We start from the raw sequence: 23,356 nt of genomic DNA, 5'->3' as shown, positions 1-23,356 counted from the left end.
TCATCCACTTTCCCTGAACCAAGGAATAGCAGAACTAGAATTTAACCCAGGTCTTTGTGACTTCAGAGCCAGCACTCTGAAGCCCTAACTCTTCCAACTCCCTGCAGAGAGACATTCTAGCCCACTGTAACATTTCAAGGAATTGTCCATGGAAGAGGGAGTCAGCTGACCGTGGGGGCAGACCATGGTCCACGGAGAGATGAAGTCATGGGTGGGGTTCTGAGTCATGGTTCTGCCATGGTTCCAGCTCTCAGCATCTGAGTCTCCTTGGACAAGCCTGTCCCCTTCATGGTCTCCCAAGATGTCAGCTAAAAAGGCTGAGCAATAGTTGGCCCTGTCATCCTGAATGAAGGCAGGTCCCTGTGGCTAGTACCAGAAGTGACATCCCTGCCATCCCCCCCCACCCTGCAAGCCACGGTCCTCCCTCAAGGCTGCCTTGCAGCCCAATTGCACATCTTTATAACATGGGAGAAGGATTCTACCTTCAGAATTTTTCTCAAAATAGTTTTCCTCCAATGGTCCCAAAAGATGGCAGTGCTCTCCTTTTCTCTGAAATGCCTTGTAGGAAATTGGGCAGGAGCTCTGTGTCTATAGACAGGTGGAACTGCCTGTGTGTTCCTAGCTGTGTGAGCTCTGTGTCCTCACCTGGAGAATGAAAACCTAGCAGCTTTCAGGGTGTGGTGGAGAGCAAGTGAGCACCCACATGCAATGCCTCTAGATAGGGTCTGGAAAACAGGAAGTGTGTAGTCAGTGGTTGTTATTATCATTATTAGAGTCTATGCACACACCTCTTCTCTTCAGGGCTGAGATTACTAGACCCAGAAAACTTCCCAGGCCCATTTCCTTTCAGGCTCAGTCATGGGGGAGCCAGGAGGGAGCAGGCCTGAGTGTGGGCACTTGTCTTCAGCAGGTCTCTAAGCACAGTAAGACACCGCCGAGTAGGTACATCGGCATTCTGTACAGAGCCATTTGTTGTACTTTAATGATCGGCTATGTCAGTGATGTCAAAATAGGTCGTTCTTCATGGAGGAGTGCCCCGCCAGGGCCTGGGTAAGGAGCTTGGTTGCTCACTGGGCAGATCTGAGCAAACCCCGGAACAGCTGCTCTGGGGTGACGCTGCAATTCAGGTATCCATGTGGCTTTTCCAATTATTTGGGGTGAAAATGCTCCATTGTGATTTTAAAACTTGGAATACAGGGGACTAAAAAGAGCTGCTTTTCTCTGGGCCCCATAGCAAGTGTGACTGCATGCAAAGTGCTCCACTGGCAGCCTTTCATTCCATCCTCCCAAGACGGCATTTACACTCAGGGAAGCTGGAGTCAGACTGGAGTGACTGCCCCAAGGTGGCTGGGAGTGACAGGGGAGCTCAGATGCGCTCCTTCCTCCCCACTCCATGTTATTATCATTATTAGAGTCAGCTGACTATGCAGCATGGGGGCAGACCAGGGTCCGTGGGGAGATGGTCCTTTGGTCCTAATCTTAAGCACTAATGTCCAGGACATGATGCTAAGACACAAAGCCTTACCCAATTTTATGACATAGAATTGAATTAAATTTGTGTACACACATGTATTCATTTGTATGACAGTGGCTATTTTCCTGATTTAACTGCAGCATTATTTGTCTAGTGATTTAAATTTTCCAAAGTACTTCTTCACTAGAATCTCATTTATCTTAACAATCATATGAAATAGTTTGGCCAAAGATTATGATTGTTAATTTATAGATAAGGAAACCAAAGCTGAGGCAGAGAAATGGCTTAAGCAAAGCCTCTGGCTAGATCATGACCGAGTGGAGTTGGAGTCTAGCCCTTCTCACTCCAAGCTCCACTCCATCTCCACGGGTCTGTACCTGACTCCTGCAACCTCCCCTCTCCCACGTCGACATTGCCTTCCCCAGTGTGGGTTCAGGGTATGTGCTTGGAAAGGGAAGAAGGATTAAAGGGAACCAGAGGAAGAATGATGGAAAGGAGAAGCAGGTGGAGCACTGGGGTACACGGAGAGGGAGGCTGCAGCTGCAAAGGAGATAGTCAGAGGACAGAACAGAGACAGAGGGTGGACGATAAAGCAACTAGGCCCTGGGGAGGAACCACAAATAAAGCCAGTGCTGTCCTCTCGGCTGGACGGGTAGATGGGAAATTTTTCATGTTGAATTTTTTTTTTTTTTTTTCAGGAAAAGGTAGAGTCTTCCTGGGCCTGTCATCTTTGGGTTTGACAGCCACATCTCAAGCTCACTTAGTGTTTCTCTGGCCCATGAGATAGCAAAGGGCAAATTCTGGTTCAAGAAAACCAAATCTGAAGTATAGATTTTATTTAGACATGCCAACTTTGCCCCCTTTCCTATGGGGTCACATGAGATCTACCTGCAACAATTACCTCTTTGCTGCCCAGGACATTAAACTAGGTTTAGCATAAATACACAACTTTAGATACTTTTCAGGAAGTGCATCAACTTAAAGTTGAACTCAGGAATAACCATCCATTTCAGCTGGTCTCCCTCTCTCCCCAGTCTGCATTTCAGACACGTATGTGGTTGGCCGAGAGTGCTTCTTTCACAAGAACCTCCCAAACATGTACACCCTGTCTGCAGAGGCAAGAAAGTCTCTGGGGACCCCCTGCCCTCAGGACAACACCAGAGAAGGTCCCCCTTCATGTTCTGGTCCCCATTGTTCGGTCCAGTCTCCCCCCACCCTAGCCTTGCTGTGGCCACGCTGTGTTCCTTCCCACCGTCCCACCATGTGATTCCTAGTCTGTAATCCCCTTCCTTTTCATGCTAAGGATTATTATCTTTCCAGTTTTTGTCCAGGAGAACACCCAGGAGGCCCTTGACTGGTGCGAAGTTACGTGTCTCCTTTGCATTGGCATATCCCTCCACCACGCTTTTGCCTTCAGTATTGCCATCATCTCTTTCATTCCAGAAGCCTGGATACATTCTGTCTGTCTCTGTGTCCCCAGCCGTTAGCACACAGTGGGTCTTCAGTAAAGGCTGAACAGATTCATTCCAAAAATATTTCCCATGTAATGTGTATGTCGACTTCAGTCTTGCTCACAATGCCAATAATTAAGAGTAAATTTAAGAAGGAATAAAAAAAGAATAAGAAGAATAAAATACACAGGAGGGAGACAAGATGGCGGACTGAAGCCAGCTTTCAACAGAGGCTCCCGTCCAGAAGGAGAGTTAAGGGACAGGAATTTAGTAAGTATCCTGGTGGACTTGAGCCTCACCAAGAGAGAAGTTTGAAGAACGCACATCAACACCGCTGAGGCAAGTTGTGATCACAAGGACGCAAACAAAAGGTACAAAATCCACCACCAAGCGGACGGGAGTCCCCCTCCCCCATGAGACCGGCTCAAGAGCCCCACAATTAAACAAGTGGGCAGAAATTAAAGGCCCTCCCACTACACTCCACGGGAGAGACCTTCTAAAAACTGGACCTACCTCCCCTATTGGGGTGTTGTGGCATTCTGCTGCCAGGCATAAAACTGAAAAAAACTTTGGGAATCCTTCGCCAGCAACCCTCCCGGCGCTCCCCTCCCGCCCACTGAGGTCTGGAGGCCTGTCCCCCAGGAGTTCGGATCCTTGGGTGATTTCTCAAGGGGAGTGGACAGTCCCCAAGTTGCGACTGGTCAGCATTGACTCTGAGGTGCGCGAGTGAGGAGAGGGCACCGGGCTGAGGGGGAGTCACGCCTCGCGGCACTTCCCTGCGGTGCAGTGCAGCAATGCTCCCCGGGCAACATTACGGGGCACAAGACTGAATAAGACTCTAGCCTCCCCGCTGAGAGCCCCTACTCTCACTCGGGGTCTGAGGGCCTATCCCCCAGGAGTTCGGATCCTTGGGTGATTTCTCGAGGGGAGTGCACAGTGCCTGAGCTGCGTCAGGTCAGCGCTGACTCTGGGACACGTGAGCGAGGAGAGGGCACTCTGCTGAGGGGAAATCAAGCCTTGGCGGCACTTCCCTGCGGTGCAGTGCAGGAGCCCGCCCCGGGCCGTAGTGTTGCGTAAAACTGAATGAAAGTCTAGCTTCCCCCCTCCGACTCCCAATCGGGGTCTGGGGGCCCATCCCCCAAGAGTTCTGATTCTTGGGGGATCTCTTGAGGGGTGTGGACCCAGCACAACTGCGGCCGCTCAGTGCTGACTCTGGGGCATGGGACAGAGGAGAAAAGGGTCACCTGAGTGCCCACACCAGAGCAGCAGTTCCCTGGAGGTAGATCAACAGCTGTTTTTTCTTTAACGGCAGAACGCTCACTTCTGGATATTCTGAGGCCACACCCCCTGTCTCCCTGGGCAACCAGGAGGCCACCGGTGAGCGGGGGATTTCCTGACACGGCTCACAAACCCCGGAAGCTTCCAGGGCGGGGCCGACCCAGAGAGGTGATCGGACGCAAATCTCCAGCAGCAAAGACGTTTGAACTCAAAACAGCCCGTCTTCTGGAGGCGACGACAGGAACAGAGACAGAACCCCGCAAAGTTGTCTGTTCTGTTCTGTTCTGTTCTGTTAGCAGCATCCATCAGGCACGGGGCTAAGCCTGAGTGAACACCTCCTTCCCATCACCTGCATCAAACACTCAAAGATGTCAGGCCCCATCTCCTCCTGCTAGATAGCGGCAGTCTGCGGGGGCCTGGCAGACTTCCTTGCGATTCAGGCAGGTGCAAACCCCTGGAGTGTCTGTTCACTGCAGGCAACTGGGTTAGCCATCTGCAGAGATACCAGTGACTGGGTCCGACGGAGGGGCAAAGTGGGGAAGGAGACGTCGACCTTCCTAGACTGCTCTGTTTGCTGGGTGGCTCCTCCTGACTCCACGCTGCACTGGGGTGAGCCGTGTCAGAGGAGTCACCAGGCCCCTGTGATCCAGTTTCCAGAGACCTCTTGAACTCTCCCACCCAAGACAAGTGCCAATTGAGACAATTGATTTGGACCTTTTGAACTGGGCTAATAGACTGAGGACTTTTCAGGCGGTGCCCTGGGTGTGCGGTTGTAGGAAGGTTTGATTCTCCTTTTCCAACTGGGGCCAGAGGTGGGCAGGTGGGGTGACTTAATTGCTGATTTTTCCACACAGCTGAGACTTCAAGCCAGAGTAGAAGTTGCAATAGGATGGAAAAGAAACCAGCTGAAAACAAGACAGAACCACTTTGCTCCACCACACCAGACAGGGCCCCAGTTTCTCAGGCCACAACACTGTACGGGCCCTCGATAAAACTCCAGGGGAAAAACCAAAGGGAGTAAAATAACCATGGGGCGGAATCAGTGGAAAAACTCTGGTAACATGAATAACCAGAATAGATCAACCCCCCCAAGAAAAGATACGGCAGATGTGATTGAAGATCCCATTCATAAACGACTGGCTGAGATGTCAGAAATCGAATTCAGAATTTGGATTGCAGACAAGATTAATAAAATGGAATTAGGAATTCGAGGAGAAATTCAAAAATTGTCTCAAGAATTTAACAAATTTAAAGACAAAACCACCAAAGACTTAGACACACTGAAGCAAGAACTTACAGCCCTCAAAGATATGAAAAATACAGTAGAATCCCTCAGTAACAGAATGGAGCAAGCAGAAGAAAGGATTTCTGACATTGAAGATAAAGTCTTCGAACGCTCCCAATCTCTCAAAGAGGAAGAGAAATGGAGAGCAAAAACGGATCACTCACTCAGAGAGCTCTCAGATAATTCGATAAAAAACAACATAAGGGTTATAGGAATTTCTGAGAACGATGACGTGGCCTCCGAGGGCACAGAGGCCCTTCTGCATGAAATTATGAAAGAAAATTTTCCAGACATGCCTAGAGAATCTGAAATTCAGATAGCAGACAGCTTCAGAACCCCAGCACGATTCAACCCCAATAAGTCATCCCCCAGACATATCATAATTAGCTTCACTAAAGTTAACATGAAAGAGAAGATTCTCAAAGCAGCCCGGCGAAAGAAAACTATTACGTACAAAGGTAAGAATATTAGAATAACTGCAGATCTCTCTGCTGAAACTTTTCAAGCCAGAAGAGGCTGGTCATCAACTTTTAATCTCCTAAAGCAAAAAAACTTTCAACCCAGGATCTTGTATCCAGCTAAACTGAGTTTCATCTATGATGGAGAAACTAAATACTTCAATGACATTCATATGTTGAAAAAATTTGCCATAAGTAAACCAGCTCTTCAGAATGTTCTCAGACCTATCCTCCACAATGACCAACCCAATCCTATACCACAAAAGTAAACTCACTCAGAAACTTCGGATCAAACTCCAACTTCCACACTGGCGAAAGGATTAAAAATGTCCACTGGACCTTTGAAAAACTCGATACCCAAAATTCCACCAGACTTATCAATACTCTCCATCAATGTGAATGGCTTAAACTGTCCTCTAAAGAGGCATAGGTTAGCTGACTGGATACAAAAACTCAGGCCAGATATTTGTTGCATACAAGAGTCACATCTCAACTTAAAAGACAAATACAGACTCAGGGTGAAAGGATGGTCATCCATATTTCAGGCAAATGGTAATCAGAAAAAAGCAGGTGTTGCAATTTTATTTGCAGATACAGTAGGCTTTAAACCATCAAAAGTAAGGAAGGACAAGAATGGTCACTTCATATTTGTTAAGGGTAATACTCAATATGACGAGATCTCAATTATTAATATCTATGCACCCAACCAGAATGCACCTCAATTTATAAGAGAAACTCTAACAGACATGAGTAACTTGATTTCCTCCAGCTCCATAATCGTCGGAGATTTCAACACTCCCTTGGCAGTGTTGGATCGATCCTCCAGAAAGAAGCTGAGCAAAGAAATCTTAGATTTAAACCTAACCATCCAATATTTAGATTTAGCAGACATCTACAGAACATTTCATCCCAACAAAACTGAATACACATACTTCTCATCAGCCCATGGAACTTACTCCAAAATTGACCACATTTTAGGTCACAAGTCTAACCTCAGTAAATTTAAAGGAATAGAAATTATTCCATGCATCTTCTCGGACCATCATGGAATAAAACTTGAATTGAGTAACAACAGGAATCTACATACCCATACAAAAACATGGAAGTTAAATAACCTTATGCTGAATGATAGCTGGGTCAGAGATGAGATTAAGAAAGAAATTGCCAATTTTTTGGAACAAAACGACAATGAAGACACAAACTATCAGAACCTCTGGGACACTGCAAAGGCAGTTCTAAGAGGGAAATTTATAGCACTGCAAGCCTTCCTCAAGAGAACGGAAAGAGAACAAGTTAACAACTTAATGGGACATTTCACGCAACTGGAAAAGGAAGAACATTCCAACCCCAAACCCAGTAGAAGAAAAGAAATAACCAAAATTAGAGCAGAATTAAATGAAATTGAAAACAAAAGAATAATACAACAGATCAATAAATCAAAAAGCTGGTTTTTTGAAAAGGTCAATAAAATAGATAAACCTCTGGCCAACCTAATCAGGAAAAAGAGTAAAATCTCTAATATCATCAATCAGAAACAACAAAGACAAAATAACCACAGACTCATCAGAAATCCAAAAAATCCTTAATGAATATTACAAGAAACTTTATTCTCAGAAATATGAAAATCTGAAGGAAATAGACCGATACTTGGAAGCACGCCACCTTCCAAGACTTAACCAGAATCAAGTGGAAATGTTGAACAGACCCATATCAAGTTCAGAAATAGCATCAACTATACAAAACCTCCCTAAAAAGAAAAGCCCGGGACCTGATGGCTTCACGTCAGAATTCTACCTAACCTTTAAAGAGGAATTAGTACCTATATTACTCAACCTGTTCCAAAATGTAGAAAAAGAAGGAAGACTACCCAACACGTTCTATGAAGCAAACATCACCCTGATCCCCAAACCAGGAAAAGACCCAACAAGAAAAGAAAATTATAGACCAACATCACTAATGAATATAGATGCAAAAATATTCGACAAGATCCTAACAAACAGAATCCAGCAACACATCAAACAAATTATACATCATGACCAAGTTGGTTTTATCCCAGGGTGTCAAGGCTGGTTCAATATACGTAAATCTATAAATGTAATTCAGCACATAAATTAAAAAACAAAGACCATATGATTCTCTCAATTGATGCAGAAAAAGCTTTTGATAATATCCAGCATCCCTTCATGATCAGAACACTCAAGAAAATTGGTCTAGAAGGGACTTTTCTTAAACTGATAGAGGCTATCTACAGCAAACCCACAGCCAATATCATATTGAATGGAGTTAAATTGGAATCATTTCCACTCAGATCAGGAACCAGACAAGGCTGCCCATTGTCTCCATTGCTTTTCAACATTGTAATGGAAGTTTTAGCCACCGCAATTAGGGAAGAAAAGGCGATCAAGGGTAATCCATATAGGGTCAGAAGAGATCAAACTCTCGCTCTTTGCAGATGATATGATTGTGTATCTGGAAAACACTAGGGACTCTACTACAAAACTCCTAGAAGTGATCAAGGAATACAGCAACGTCTCAGGTTACAAAATCAACATTCATAAATCGGTAGCCTTTATATACACCAACAACAGTCAAATTGAAAAAGCAGTTAAGGACTCTATCCCATTCACAGTAGTGCCAAAGAAGATGAAATATTTGGGAATTTACCTAACAAAAGACGTGAAAGATCTCTATAAAGAGAACTATGAAACTCTAAGAAAAGAAATAGCTGAAAATGTTAACAAATGGAAAAACATACCATGCTCATGGCTGGGAAGAATCAACATTATCAAAATGTCCATACTACCCAAAGCAATATATAATTTCAGCGCACTCCCTATTAAAGCTCCACTGTCATATTTTAAAGATCTTGAAAAAACATTACTTCGTTTTATATGGAATCAGAAAAAACCTCGAATAGCCAAGACATTACTCAGAAATAAAAACAAAACAGGAGGAATCACACTACCAGACCTCAGACTTTACTACAAATCGATAGTGATCAAAACAGCATGGTATTGGCACAAAAACAGAGAAGTAGACATCTGGAACAGAATAGAGAACCAAGAGATGAATCCAGCTACTTACCGCTATTTGATTTTTAACAAGCCAATTAAAAACATTCAGTGGGGAAAAGATTCCCTATTTAACAAATGGTGCTGGGTGAACTGGCTGGCAACCTGCACAAGACTGAAATTGGACCCACACCTTTCACCATTAACTAAGATAGACTCTCATTGGATTAAAGATTTAAACTTAAGACATGAAACTATAAAAATACTAGAGAAGAATGCAGGGAAAACCCTTGAAGAAATTGGTCTGGGTGAGTATTTCATGAGGAGAACCCCCCGGGCAATTGAAGCAGCTTCAAAAATACACTACTGGGATTTGATCAAACTAAAAAGCTTCTGCACAGCTAAGAACACAGTAAGCAGAGCAAGCAGACAGCCCTCAGAATGGGAGAAGATATTTGCAGGGTATATCTCTGACAAAGGTTTAATAACCAGAATCCACAGAGAACTCAAACGCATCAGCAAGAAAAAAACAAGGGATCCTATCGCAGGCTGGGCAAGGGACTTGAAGAGAAACTTCTCTGAAGAAGACAGGCGCACGGCCTTCAGACATATGAAAAAATGCTCATCATCTTTAATCATCAGAGAAATGCAAATCAAAACTACTTTGAGATATCATCTAACTCCAATGAGACTAGCCTATATCACAAAATCTCAAGACCAGAGATGTTGGCGTGGATGCGGAGAAAAGGGAACACTTCTGCACTGCTGGTGGGAATGCAAATTAATACATTCCTTTTGGAAAGATATATGGAGAACACTCAGAGATCTAAAAATAGATCTGCCATTCAATCCTGTAATTCCTCTGCTGGGCATATACCCAGAAGACCAAAAATCACAACATAACAAAGATATTTGTACCAGAATGTTTATTGCAGCCCAATTCATAATAGCTAAGTCATGGAAAAAGCCCAAGTGCCCATCGATCCACGAATGGATTAATAAATTGTGGTATATGTATACCATGGAATACTATGCAGCCTTAAAGAAAGATGGAGACTTTACCTCTTTCATGTTTACATGGATGGAGCTGGAACATATTCTTCTTAGTAAAGTATCCCAAGAATGGAAGAAAAAGTACCCAATGTACACAGCCCTACTATGAAACTAATTTGGGACTCTCACATGAAAGCTATAACCCAGCTACAACTTAACAATAGGGGGAAGTGGGAAAGGGGGGGGGTGGGTAGAGGGAGGGGGATCGGTGGGATCACACCTGTGGTGCATCTTACAGGGGTATTTGCGAAACTTGGTAAATGAAGAATGTAAATGTTTTGGCACAGTAACTAAGATAACGCTGGAAAGGCTATGTTAACCACTGTGATAAAAATGTGTCAAATGGTTTATGAAGCGAGTGTATGATGCCCCATGATCATATCAATGTATACAGTTATGATTTAATAAAAAAAAGAATAAAATACACAATAAAATGGTAAAAAAATAAATAAAAAAAAAGAATAAAAGAGAATAAATTAATCTCAACCAGTAGCTCTCCTGCTGCCATCTTTCCAACACAAAAGTGTTAGAAACACTCTAGGTGTCTAGAAGACACTTTCTGCATGACCTTCTCATTCAAAGTGAAGTCCATGGACCAGCAGCATCCAGGACTACCCTAGACTTATAAAAAGGCACCATCTGCATTTTAACCTGGGCCCCTCGCCGACATATGTGCACGTTCAAGTTTGAGAAGCAGTCCTCTGAAAGTTACCAGTCTTCCTTCCATTTGTGGAATGGTGGAAACATTTGCAACAATTTGATGCACCTGGAGAACTATTCAAACCCCAAAGAACAGAGAGAATAGTTCTTTGCCTGACACAAAGAACTGGTGCAAGGAATTGCCTCTTGCCATTTTTCTTTGTCCCACAGAATAGATTGTTCAATTATGCAGACCTACCTCCCTTTCTTTTTATTTTGAATAGGATATTTTATTTTGAAGGTAAAAGGAATAGGCGCTGGTTTGCCCGTGGGGAAAACTCTTCTAACAGGTGGTGAGAGGGTTTGAGTGGCTTGCCACTGAGCGAGGTGTAATTTGCTGCGTGGGTTCATGCACCAGGCTGGGATGAATGTTTGGAGATGGGCTCCTACAGGCTGGAGCAGATGCCCTCACCCGGAGGCTCCAAGCCAGCGTGGCAGGATGTCTGGTCAGCATTGTGTGCTAGAAGCAATGGTGAAAGGCCACCAGGAAATCTCCCGTGGCTCTCTTCAAAAGGGAATTGTTTTGCATAAAGGAACAGTGGAATACTGAACTTTGGGCCCAGACCGGCAGACACAAGCAACAAAGACAAAATCTGACGTGCACTGAGGAAAGGGAAAATATACATTATTAACTGTTGTGGAGGACAATGTTTCACCTTGAAACGCGGAAGGACATGGGCCAAGGCATTGAAAGAACAATAAAGGAAAAGCGTAAATAAGGAATGTGTTCATCCAAACAGCATAACATAAACCAAAAACTAAATAAAAAAACCCAGACTACCAACTGAATTACGAACTATCCTCTAAGGAACAGGTCAGCGCCCAGTGAAGAGAGCCAGCAGGGACACATGGGTCAGCTCTGTCTCCAGCTGGGCCCCTGTGATGGCCACCATCGCCCCGACAGCCTCCCAGGGCACCACATCTCTGCAGTGGCCCCTAAAAGGACACAGATCCTTCCCCATCCTCAGGGCGTGCACAGGCCCAGGCTTGGCTGATTTTAATCAGTTGGCTAGAGGGAAGCAAACGCTGAGCATCTGCCAATCCAGACACCTGGCTTGAGAAGGCAGAACACACCCTCGTCTTTAGCATGTGGCCTGCTGCAGGAGCACCTTTCTTGGTTCCTAATATCATCTCTCATCTCTGCAAACTAGAGTTAGCCTTAAGCACACCATGAGTTCTCAAAGCTGAGAATAAAACAAAGAGATGGGGTTCCCCCTTTCCCTTGCATGGGGCTGGTTCACACTTTGAGCCATCTTCTTCCTTGGCTCAGAATGGGAGTGCTCCCTTCTGCAAAGCTCCACCTACACCTGCAGAGTGAGCCGGCCCACCTCACCTATTCAGAATCACAACTCAGAATACAGCTAAGAAGACAAAGCTTATGCAAGGTCAAGACACTGTGCCAGCCCCCAGGGTTATCTTCTGGAAGCAAAGCCCTCCTGCCTGTGCTTCCTGCCAGCTGAGTCTGAGAACCCCCACTTTCCCTTGGGTGCAAGCTTTTAGTCCATGTTTAAGTGGTAGATGGAAAATGCAGTGTCAGGGGCTATGACGAATGTGGCTCTGCCCTTAGAAGCCCATATCCTTTCTAAGAAGATGAGACTAACCCACAGAAAAAGACCGAAATCAGGTCTGCAGGTGGCATCAGAGCCAGGGTCTGGGGTGTCCTTTTGTGCACAGCTGGGTAAGGCCAGCAGCACAGCAGGAAAGCCTGGGTCACTCTGTCCTTAGAAGGGGTTGATGTAATGGAAAATGGGGGTCACTACCCTGGGCATCCATAGGGTCGGGAAGGAGGAGAAGGCTCTAGCTGTGGGCAGGGTCCTTCACTCTGCAACAGCTCTCAGCAAAGCTGGCTGCAGCCAGGGCTGGGCGATGCGCTGATGGGGAGCTGGAGGAGGCGGGCGCCCTGCTTGTGATGGATTGCATTCATGTGCTGCAATCCCCTCCTGCCTGAAGGGAAATGACTTAGAACAGGTACAAGAATTCAAACTGCCAAACTGCATTTGCTTGGTGACTCAAGTTGTTTGTGAGAAGCCAGTTTGGGAGGGGCCTCTGTTCTCTGTGAATTACAGCAAATCACATTTGGCAAAGGCACGCAGCCCCCTCTCAACTGGATCTGAGGGGTTTGGGGCTTACTGCAGCTCATCGCCCTGTCCTACAATCTTGTTTCCAGAATTCCTGTGTCACAGCCTTCTCTGAGAGTCACACTGTTTTCCTCACGTTGTTCACTGAAGCTGTGAATGGCCTCCTCTCTCTGTGCACCTCTCCCACGTACAAAGTGCAGGATTCATCCCACACTTGTTCCAAGAAAAGGCAACCTTTCAGTGCAGGGCATTTGATGACCTTTCACAGTTAGGGCAATCCGTACCTCTGCAGGTAGCAAAGAGTCCAATAAATCATGGTTCACTCCAGTTTGCCATGCAGAGCTGAGAGAAGGGGCTGGACAAGGAGCACACTCCTAGACCAGTTGAGGTCAGCTCTTCCCTGGAGAAAGGGGCATGTCAGCTAAGAGACTGTGGCCCTGGGCAGGGGTGGAAGAGAGGAGAGAACCCAAGATGGGAGGGTCAGAGGTGAGGGTTTCCAAGAGGAGGAATGAAGTTGACCGTTATGATGGAAGGAAGAAAGAAGGTCCTGCCCAAGTTTGGGGTCCAGGACAGGAATGGCAGGAAAGCACTGTGACCACTGCCACCTAGAGAGCCTGGAGAGCTGCCTATGATCTGAAAGCCCTCAGGGATAATGAGTAGGAGAAGAGCAGACAGCAGGTAAGCTGGGGGGAGGAGACTCAGACACAGAGCCCAGAGTCAGCCTGTGCCTCTGCAGAGGCCAGATGAAGCAGCAAAGCCACCACGAAGCAGTTGATTCTGATGTTACACCTGTTTAAATCACCTGGCCTGACACGCAGGACCAGTGCAAGGAATTGCCTTTTGCCTTTTTTCTTTGTTCCACAGAATAGAACGTTTTTCACCAAGGTCTCGCTGAGAATTCCTTCATCCATTTAACACTTGCTGCGTGCTGCATCATGCCTGCCCTGCGCTGGGCACTGGAGACAGGACAGCAAATGAGCTCCATCCTCACCCCACAGGAGCTCGCTGTCTGGAGCTGCAAACAGCACTGTGCGCTCTAGGTGCTCGGCACATTCTTCACACGCAGAATTAAACACCATGACCGAGTTTTCCTTTGCATACATTTAAAAGCACAAATTCTGTCAGAAAATTACATTTAAATATAGAAATAAAAATGTAATCACAGATCTTTAGGTGCCTGATTTATCAACGACAAAAAGAACATGGGGACTATTTTTCAGAGATGGTTTTGTATTTTTGCTTTTCCCACTTAAAATCGCATTCTGAGCCAATTCCACACTGAGAAAGCTTATATATCCTTTCCAAGCCTTCTCTTCTAAGGGCACATCTTCACGGCGGCTAATCCTTACTAGTTAAAAACAAAACAAGGTACATTCTTCTTTACTCAGATTTTCTTTCATTCATTTATTCATTCAATAATTATTTCCTGAGCACCCACCACGGGGGCCCCAAACTGTGCTAAGCCCGAGAAATTCAGCAGTGAATAAGACAGAATCCTACCCTCAGGTTTTCAGGTCTGGTGAATCGCATCCAACCAGAGCTCAGGATCTCGGGAGAGGGGAAAACAGCTTCCCACTCTGCCTTGTCCTTCTTTCTCTGCCTTTTGCTTGGTCCTAGACAGACTGACAGAAAGATGCCCCTGCGTTCTTCTCCCATTCTTGAGATACTTTACTAAGAAGAATATGTTCCAGCTCCATTCATGTAAACATGAAAGAGGTAAAGTCTCCATCTTTCTTTAAGGCTGCATAATATTCCATGGTGTACATATACCACAATTTATTAATCCATTTGTGAATCCATGGGCACTTGGGCTTCTTCCGTGACTTAGCAATTATGAATTGGGCTGCAATAAACATTCTGGTACAAATATCTTTGTTATAATGTGATTTTTGGTCTTCTGGGTGAATAGGGGGAAGGAGGAAAGGAAGGGGAGGGACAGGAGGGAGAGGGAAGGTGGGGGGAGGGAGGGTGATAGGTGGGATTACACCTGCAGTGCATCTTACAAGGGTACATGTGAAACTTAGTAAATATGGAATGTAAATGTCTTAACACAATAACTAAGAAAATGCCAGGAAGGCTATATTAACCAGTGTGATGAAAATATGTCAAATGGTCTATAAAACCAGTGTATAGTGCCCCATGATTGCATTAATGTACACAGCTATGATTTAATAAAAAAACCCCAAAAAACAAAGATGACCCTGCGTTGTTCTTCCCTTTCTCACATCTTACCTGTGGTTCCATCTTTCCTACTTTGTTCAAAGGCAAGCAACTCTGACTTCCTCCAGAGCAGATTAAATTACTCCCCCCTTTCCATCTTTCTAGTTTAAAGTTTAAGGGAGGTCATGTTGTGCAGGGGAGGAGTATTGTGAGAGCTGCCTTCTTAAGGGAGTAATCCCAGGTAGGTTCACAGGCACAGGTGTCCTTACTTTGTGTCATGAGGTCCTGCCAGTCTGAGCCTGATGCCCTGGACTGGGAATGAATGCCTGACAGAAGGCCGCATTCTAGTCTAGCCAGGTTAGCTGAGCATAGTGGCTCACCCCTGTGATCCCAAGGTGTGGACTGCTTGAGCTCAAGAGTTCGAGACCAGGGTAAGCAAGAGCATGACCCCTGCCTCTACTAAAAATAGAAAAATAGTCAGGCATCGTGGCTGGTGCCTATAGTCCCAGTTCTTTGGGAGGTTGAGGTGAGAGGATTGCTCGAGCCCAAGAGATTAAGGTTGCTGTGAGCTATCATGCCACAGTACTGTATCCAGGGTGACAAAGTAAGATTCTGTCTCAAACCAAACAAAACAAAGTCTGGCCAGGGACCTATAGTGTAGCCTGGCATCAGTCCACCCAATAGGGATAGGGGTGACTAACACAGACTCTCTCTGAGGGAATTTAAGAATAAAATCTGAGAGAGAGAGAGAGAGAGAGAGAGAGAGAGAGAGAGAGAGAGAGAGAGAGAGAGAGAGAGAGAGAGATAAAGAGATAAACAGGGAGCCAGAAGCTTAAACACACACCAAAAGAAAGCAGTAAGCTGAAGGCATAAACGAGATGACCCCACGAAGCACCATGAGTTACAAGTTAGCAGCAGCCTGCAGCATCTTCAACACATGAATTAGAAAGAAGGAATAGTTGGGCAACCAAAAAGGTGGCACAGAGACAACTCTAGATCCCTGCTTGGCCACCAGCCTTACTGATGGCACCACTACAGCTATTATTCCATGAACCACTCTATTCTCATCGCTGCAGCAGCACCTGCCTTCCTTAGTCCCTCCGAGCTCAGTGATAAACCCCACCATCTTAAGGAGACCTAAACATTTGCTGTCTTCTCATCCTAAATGATCTAAACTGACACAAAACCCCACCTCTCTCCTAAGCCATTGCTTCTTCATTCCCTGGGCCAACAGTTTAGAAACCCCTGATCTGGAAGCTGGACCCTGGCCCTCCCAGCATTGCCTACACACACACCGTTGTGAACACAGCAGCACAATGACCTTCTGCAGGTGTTGAGCAGTGATGCAAAACTTGAAATGCATCAGCTGGACTCGCCACCCTCGACTAGAGTGAATAGGCTTGCTGGCAATTTCTCCTGAAGTGCTGTGAGATAATTACTATTGATTCAACGATGTCATAGATTTGAAAAAGGGAGCTCTGGACAAACAGAGCACATGACATGAGATGAGATACCCCTGTATCTCTTTTCAACTGTAAAAATGGGGCGAATATGCCACATAAGAGGTGGGAGAATAAACAAGCTACCCTATTTCTTGCAGTGAAGTGGGGGCATTGTACACATTCCTCTGGTTAGATGTTGTAAAGATTTGAGGACAAATCAGCACCTTCTATAGACCAGGCCAAGCTGCCTTCATAGAGAGAGACTGATAAAACCAGGCCCACCTTGCCAGCCAGGCTTGCAAACTGGCTTCACGTCCACCTGCACCAGGGTATCCTGAGCAGCGGGCTTCTGTCCACAGTCATAGGCCGTCACCAGGATCTCATACTGGTGCTGCTTGTCGTAGCTCAGCTTCTCCGTGTTCCTGATGTTGCCTGAGGAACAGGGACATTCAAAATTCTTTCAGGTCAATTTAACCACTCTATCCTCCTTCAAAAATCCCTCCTCCACACCACCGAGCTTCACAAGAATGAAGCAACCTTTCCCTTCTCTCTTTGTGTCTCTTTGTCACAAAGGGCGGGGGAGTGTTGTGGCTTCCACCTTAGAGCCATTGGCTGGAGCCCCCAGCTGGGCGTGGTACTGCTAGGGAATTCTGCACATGGATCTGGACTCCAGCTGGCCAGTAAGCGTGTGCAGGGCAGCCAGAAAACTTCCTCCTAAAGTGAACCCAGCTGGTGTGTCCCTGATGTAGCTCATCTGCCATAAACTCCCTGGGAAAAAGAGGGAGCTCAGAAATTATCCTGACGTGTATTTTTTAACATCTGAGTTTGTCGCCAGGAATGTTCACTGCCTCTCCTCACATTATTTTGCTACCAAATAGGAAGTAAAATCAATAAGAAAATGTGTGACCTTCTTTCTGAAAGCTGCATAGAATAACAGATTCTCTGCCTTTAAGGAGACATTTTTCTTCCCCCAAAGAGCCCAATTTCTTTGGACCTGCTTGTGTATACGTGTGTGTTTTTCCTGTGGGTTTAATATTATGGTTTAGCAATAAATATTTGTTGATTAATGAGTAAAATGTTAATTGACCATTTTTTTCTGAAATATGATTTTGGTTTTAAAGAACTGATGAAGACCTAAAGCATGTTTAATATATTTAAGTTTTTGATTCCAAGAGATTGAAATCTTCCTTTGGTGAGAATAATTTCATTCTTCCTTTTTTTTTTATTACAACTGAAATGTTATCATCTTTTATCAGAAATAAAATTAAGAAAATGAAAATTAAAAATAAGCTAATAAACAAGTAAATAAACAGGGAATGACTGACTCAGGCATATTTTTCTATTTCATTAAAACAAAAGGGAAATGACTGAATGAGCTTTCTTCCATTTTAACTGATGCTTATTGTTCATGGGAATTGAGACCATGGAACTAAGACGGGAAAACTTGAAAAATTAGAAAAATCATACAACGCTTCAGAAATTGCAACAATCAATCCATCAAGCACCCAATATTAATGGAACAGTGTTTAGTGCCATGTGAGCAGCTGCTACCCACTCAGGTGAGTATGTGTTGGGTAAGTGGAAGGAAGAGAGGCTGACTGGTGTCCAGAGGTGAATATAAAGTTGCCTAAGACATTGGACTAAGAATTAGAATAATTTATTCTGCTATCTGCTCTGGACTGTTTCTAAAAATGCATCTGCCTCCACTGATTTGAGATGGAATTTAGTTTAAAAAAGTCAAAAATTTCTGAATAAAACAGGTCTGATGGGGCAGTGCCAGTGGCTCAAGGAGTGGGGCGCCAGCCCCATATACTGGGGGTGGCAGGTTCGAGGCTGGCCCTGGCCAAAACTGCATAAAACAGGTCTGATATATTTCTGGCTTTGTGGCTGGTGTGCAGAATCCCTTTTATTTTTCCCCCAATATTTGTTTCATTCTCAGTTCTGGGGGCCTGCACAGGTTCGGAACGGCTCAGTGTTGGGTTGGTAACACTCCCCATGGATTCTGTTAACAAACTTGTTTGCAGTTATAGTTATCACAGGGGAGGAATTCTGTCAGGTGGAAGCACTGTAATATAACCACGAGAAGTAGATTTCTGCACCATCCAATTGAATTCGGAACAAAAAGTTTTAACTTTCTCTTTCTTTAAAGTTAAATGGCTCTCAAAAGATATACCTCTTAGCTGAGGAAGGCTCAGGTTCTGCAATGTGTGTGACACTAAACAGAGCAAACACTATTGATTGTGGTAGAAAAAGAGAACCCCAGCTGGTTCTTCAGCTTGCTTTGCTGCAGTTCCACTTCCATAATATGTCTTAATAAAACCATTCGAGAGACTAATTTACTTTCTACACCACCAGCAGCTTCATGCATGTGAAAAGGAGTTTCAAAGCACAGAATGTGAAGCATTAACTTGAAAATGGGAGTATAATATTGTGATCAGTTGTTGTGTGGGAGAAGGTCATGTTTGGATGAGCCACACATTTAACATTTTTTGAAAGCTCAGAAAAAACACTCATTTTGCTTCTGTTACAGGTATATATTCTCCCTCCCACATTTGATGATTTTCCCTACTGCGTCTTCTCAAGGAGCCCTGAACCTTGAGCCTATTTCTCCAGGTCCGAATGAACATGGGAAGCTCGAGCTTAAAGATCAGCCAACACCTCTCTTGTGCCTTAGTGGAGGTAACTTTTTAAAACTTTGGGGGAGTGGGGATTGCAGGAGGGGGGGAGATAAACACACTTATCAGTACCTTCCTTTTGGTGGAATTTATGTTGGAACAGCCTTTCTGGAGAGCTACTTGGCAATATAGGCCAATCATTTTGAAATTGTTCATACCGTTTGGGCATGCACTTTCTCATCTAAATAGTTGATACCAGGAAGAAGATAAAAATTGCAGATACATGTGCAAATGTGTTCATCCAACTATTATTTGTTTCACTAAAAAAATAGTCTGATAGTAAAGGAATAGCTAAGCATAAAAGTCTATGCATAAGATGGAATGGTGTTCAGCAGTAAAAGTCGTGATCATAAAGAATTTCTAAGCATGGGGAAAATACATATAATCAAATGCTATAAAGTGAATAAAGGAAGGACAAAGAAAAACAAGGATAATGTGGTATCAATATTGTGTGAAAACTTCACAGAAAAGCTATTGGAAATATGGTAAATTGTTAGTAGTGGCTATCTTTGGCAGGATTAAAGGTGACTTATTCCCTTCTTCAGCCTTTCCCGTGTTATCCAAATTTCTCATACCAGGCGTGAGTTACTTTTCTACTTGGATGGGAAAGAAGCATTTTTGTTCACTTTTAGAGTAAGCGGAATTTGCGACACACTTGGCTCAAAAGCGTGGGAGTCCTATCACTCACCAGGGCAGCCTTATGACAGAGAAAGCCCCGCTGGGACTGCATGAAGACCAAAAAACCCCTTGGAAAGGGGAACAATCTGCCAGGTGGTAACGGGGTGTCATGGAGACCCCGCTGCTCCTTCTGCTGTCATTCCCCGACATGGCTGGGTGGGCGGCTTGTGCCAGATGCCCCAGCAGGTGCCTTGCTGGCACCAGTGCAGGTAACAGTCGCACTGCACAGCTACGATATTTAAGCTCCATCTTACTGGTGAGGATGAGAGATGAGATTCAAATAACTTGACTACACACACATACGCACACTGGTGGGTACAGGGTTAGAACACACTTTGTGAGATTTGCTACCAGCTTTATTCAGGTATGACTGACAAAAAAGTGATATATTATTTGTCATGTGCAAAGTGACGTTTTAATATATGTATATGTTATGAAACGACTAAGGCAATCAAGATGTTTAGCAAATGTAACCTCTCACATAGCTCCCTTTCTCGTGTGTGTGCTAAGAGTCCTGGAGATCAACTCTCAGAGAAGTTCAAGGTTCACTACATTATTCTTAACTATTTAATCACCATACTGGACATGAGGCCTTCAGTACTTATCTATCTTACAACTGAGAGTTCATACCCTTTGACCAGTATCTCCTCTTTTCTCCTGCTCTCTAGCCTATAGTAACCATCATTCTCTATTACTGAGAGTTTTATCTTTTTAAGATTTCACATCTAAGGGAGATGATGCAGCATTTGTTTTTCCGTATCTGGCTTATTTCACTTAGCTCAAAGCCCTTTGGGTTCATCCAAGTTGTTGCAAATGGAAAATTTCCTTCTTTTTTAACACTCTACTATATGTGTGTATTTCCTGCATTATTTTTTTAATACATTCATCTATTAACAAAAACTTAGGTTGTTTTCCATATCTTGCTATTATAAATAATGCTCCCATGACTATGGGAGTGCTAATACCTTTTCAAGATACTCATTTTTTCCCTGCAGATAAATAAATGCCAAAAGTGAAATTGCTGGATCATATGCTAGTTCTGTTTTTAATTTTCTGAGGAAACTCTATGCTGTTTTCTATAATGGTTGTATCAGTTTACATTCCTACCAATAGTAAGTGAGGATCCCTTTTCCCTATATCCTCACCAACATTTATCTTTTGATATTTTGACAATAGTCATTCTACCAGTTGTGAAGTGACATCTCACTGAAGTTTCAATTTGCATTTCATTGATGATTAGTAATATTGAGCTTCTTTTCATAATTCTCTTGGCCATTTATATGTCTTCTTTGGAAGAATGTTCCTGCAGGTCCTCTGCCCATTTTTTTTAAAAAGTTTATTATTTTTTTTCTATTGAGGTGTATGGGTTCTTTACATATTTTAGATGACTCCTTTTTGCATATATACTTTACATTTTCCCCATTTTGTAGTTTCCCTTTTCATTTTTTTCTTTTTGTTTTCTTTCCTTTGCAGAAGCTCTGTGCTTGGATGCAGCCCCACTTGTTTACTTTCCCTTTTGTTTCCTATGCTTTTGGAGTCAAATCAAAAAAATCATTGCTAAAAACAATGTCTATATGTCCCCCTACATTTTTTTCTAGGAGTTTTATAATTTCAGGTCCATGTTTAAGTCTTTAATTCATTTTGAATTGATTTTGTGTAAGAGAAGGGTTCAATTTGTTTTTTTTCTTTTTTACTTCTAGATATCCAGGGTTCCCAGTCCCATTTATTGACTAGTCTATCCTTTTACCACATGTGTTCTTAGTGACTTTTGTGAAAATTAGCTAACCATCTATATATGGGTTTATTTCTGGGCTCTCTATTCTGTTTCATTGGTTTATATGTCTAGTTTTATGCCAGTACCATGCCGTTTTGATTACAATAGCTTTTAATATAGTTTTTTGAAATCAGAATATGTGATGTCTCCAGTTGTTCTTGCTTAAACTTACTTTAGCTAATCAGGGTATTTTGTGGTTCCAGAATAATTTTAGGAATTTTTTTCTGTTACTGTGAAAACTGGCATTGGAATTTTTGACAGAGATTATAATTAATCTGTATATCACTTTGGGTAGTCTAGACATTTTAACAATATTATTTTTTCCAATCCATAAACATGGAATATTTTTCCATTTACCTATTCCTTCTGCAATTCCTTCATGTTTTACAGTTTTTAGCGTACAGGTATTTTATCTTCCTTGGTTAAATTTATTCCTAAGTATTGTATTACTTTTGATGGATTGTAAATGGGATTGTTTTCTTGATTTCCTTTTTTGGGAAGTAGGGTAGTTTGTTGTTAAGTATATAGAAAGGCAACTAATTTTTGTGTTGCTTCTGTATCCTGAAACTTTACTGACTTTGTTTACTAGTTTTAATGGTATTTTGGTGAAACCTTTAGGGCTTTCTATGTGCAAAATCCTGTCATCTGCAAACAGAAACAATTTTACTTCTTTCTTTCTCATTTGAATGTCTTTTATCTATTTCTCTTACCTATTTTGAGTAAGACTTCCAGGACTATGCTGAATAGAAGTGGCAAGAATGGGCATCCTTGTCTTTTTCTGATCTTAGAGAAAAAGCTTTCAATATTTCACTGTTAAGTATGGTGTTATCTGTGTGTTTGTGATATATGATGGCCTTTAGTGTTGATGGCATTCCTTGTATACCTTATTTGTTAAGAGTTTTCATGATGCCAGGATGTTGAATTGTGTCAAATGCTTTTCTGCATCTATTGAGATGGTCACATGGTTTTTGTCCTTCATTCTCTCAATGTGATATATATCACATTTATTGATTTGTGTATGTTGAAACTTCTTTGCATTCCAGGGATAAATGCTATTTGAGCATGGTGTATGATCCTTTTATTCATTTGCTAGTTTTTTTTTTTCGAGGTGGATTTTTATATCTATGTTCATCAGGAATATTGGCCTATAATTTTCTTTTCTTGTAGTGTCCTTGCCTGATTTTGGTGACAGGGTAATGTTAGCCTTATAAAATGAGTTTGCAAATGTTCTCTTTTCTTCAATTTTTTGGATGGGTCTGAGAAAAATTAGTATTAGTTCTTCATTAAGTATTAGGTAGAATTTAGCTATGAAGCCATCAGTTCCTGGACTTTTCTTTGATGGGGGATTTTTTTTAATTACTCATTTTATCTTCTTACTCATTACTGATCTACTGAAATCCTCTATATCTTCATAATTCAGTCTCGGTAGGTTCTTTGTTTCTAGACATTTATCCATTTCTGCTATGTTATCGAATTTGTTGTTATGTAAATGTTCTTAGCAGTCTCTTATAATCTTTTGTGTTTCTGTGGTATTAGTTATAATGTTTCCTCTTTCATTTCTGATTTTATTTGAGTTCTCTCTTTTTTTTAATCTAGTGAAAAATTTGTCAACCTTTTTTTTTTTTTTTGGCAGTTTTTGGCCAGGGCTGGGTTTGAACCCGCCACCTCCAGCATATGGGGACGGTGCCCTACTCCTTTGAGCCACAGACACTGCCCAACTTTGTTTATCTTTTTAAAATACCCATTCAGTGCCATTGATCTTTTCTATTATTCTTCTAGTATTTATTTCATTTCTGTTCTCATCATTGTTTTTCTTCATTCTACTAATTTTGAACTTAGT

The 23,356-nt window shown here is 43.1% G+C and overlaps 1 protein-coding gene across 1 annotated transcript in view; it reads right to left on the bottom strand.

Annotated features, from left to right (window-relative positions):
* The window catches only part of CLSTN2 (calsyntenin 2), a 658,979-nt gene that overhangs the window by 127,272 nt on the left and 508,351 nt on the right, over positions 1–23,356 (bottom strand). The window contains exon 5 of the mRNA XM_053600197.1: positions 16,672–16,821. Within this exon, the coding sequence (XP_053456172.1) occupies positions 16,672–16,821 (150 nt within the window). The remainder of the gene's footprint in view (positions 1–16,671; positions 16,822–23,356) is intronic.

This window comes from Nycticebus coucang, chromosome 8, assembly GCF_027406575.1.
Source record: "Nycticebus coucang isolate mNycCou1 chromosome 8, mNycCou1.pri, whole genome shotgun sequence".
In the NCBI taxonomy this organism is placed as follows: Eukaryota; Metazoa; Chordata; class Mammalia; order Primates; family Lorisidae; genus Nycticebus; species Nycticebus coucang.
This window is presented reverse-complemented; position numbering and strand designations above follow the sequence as displayed.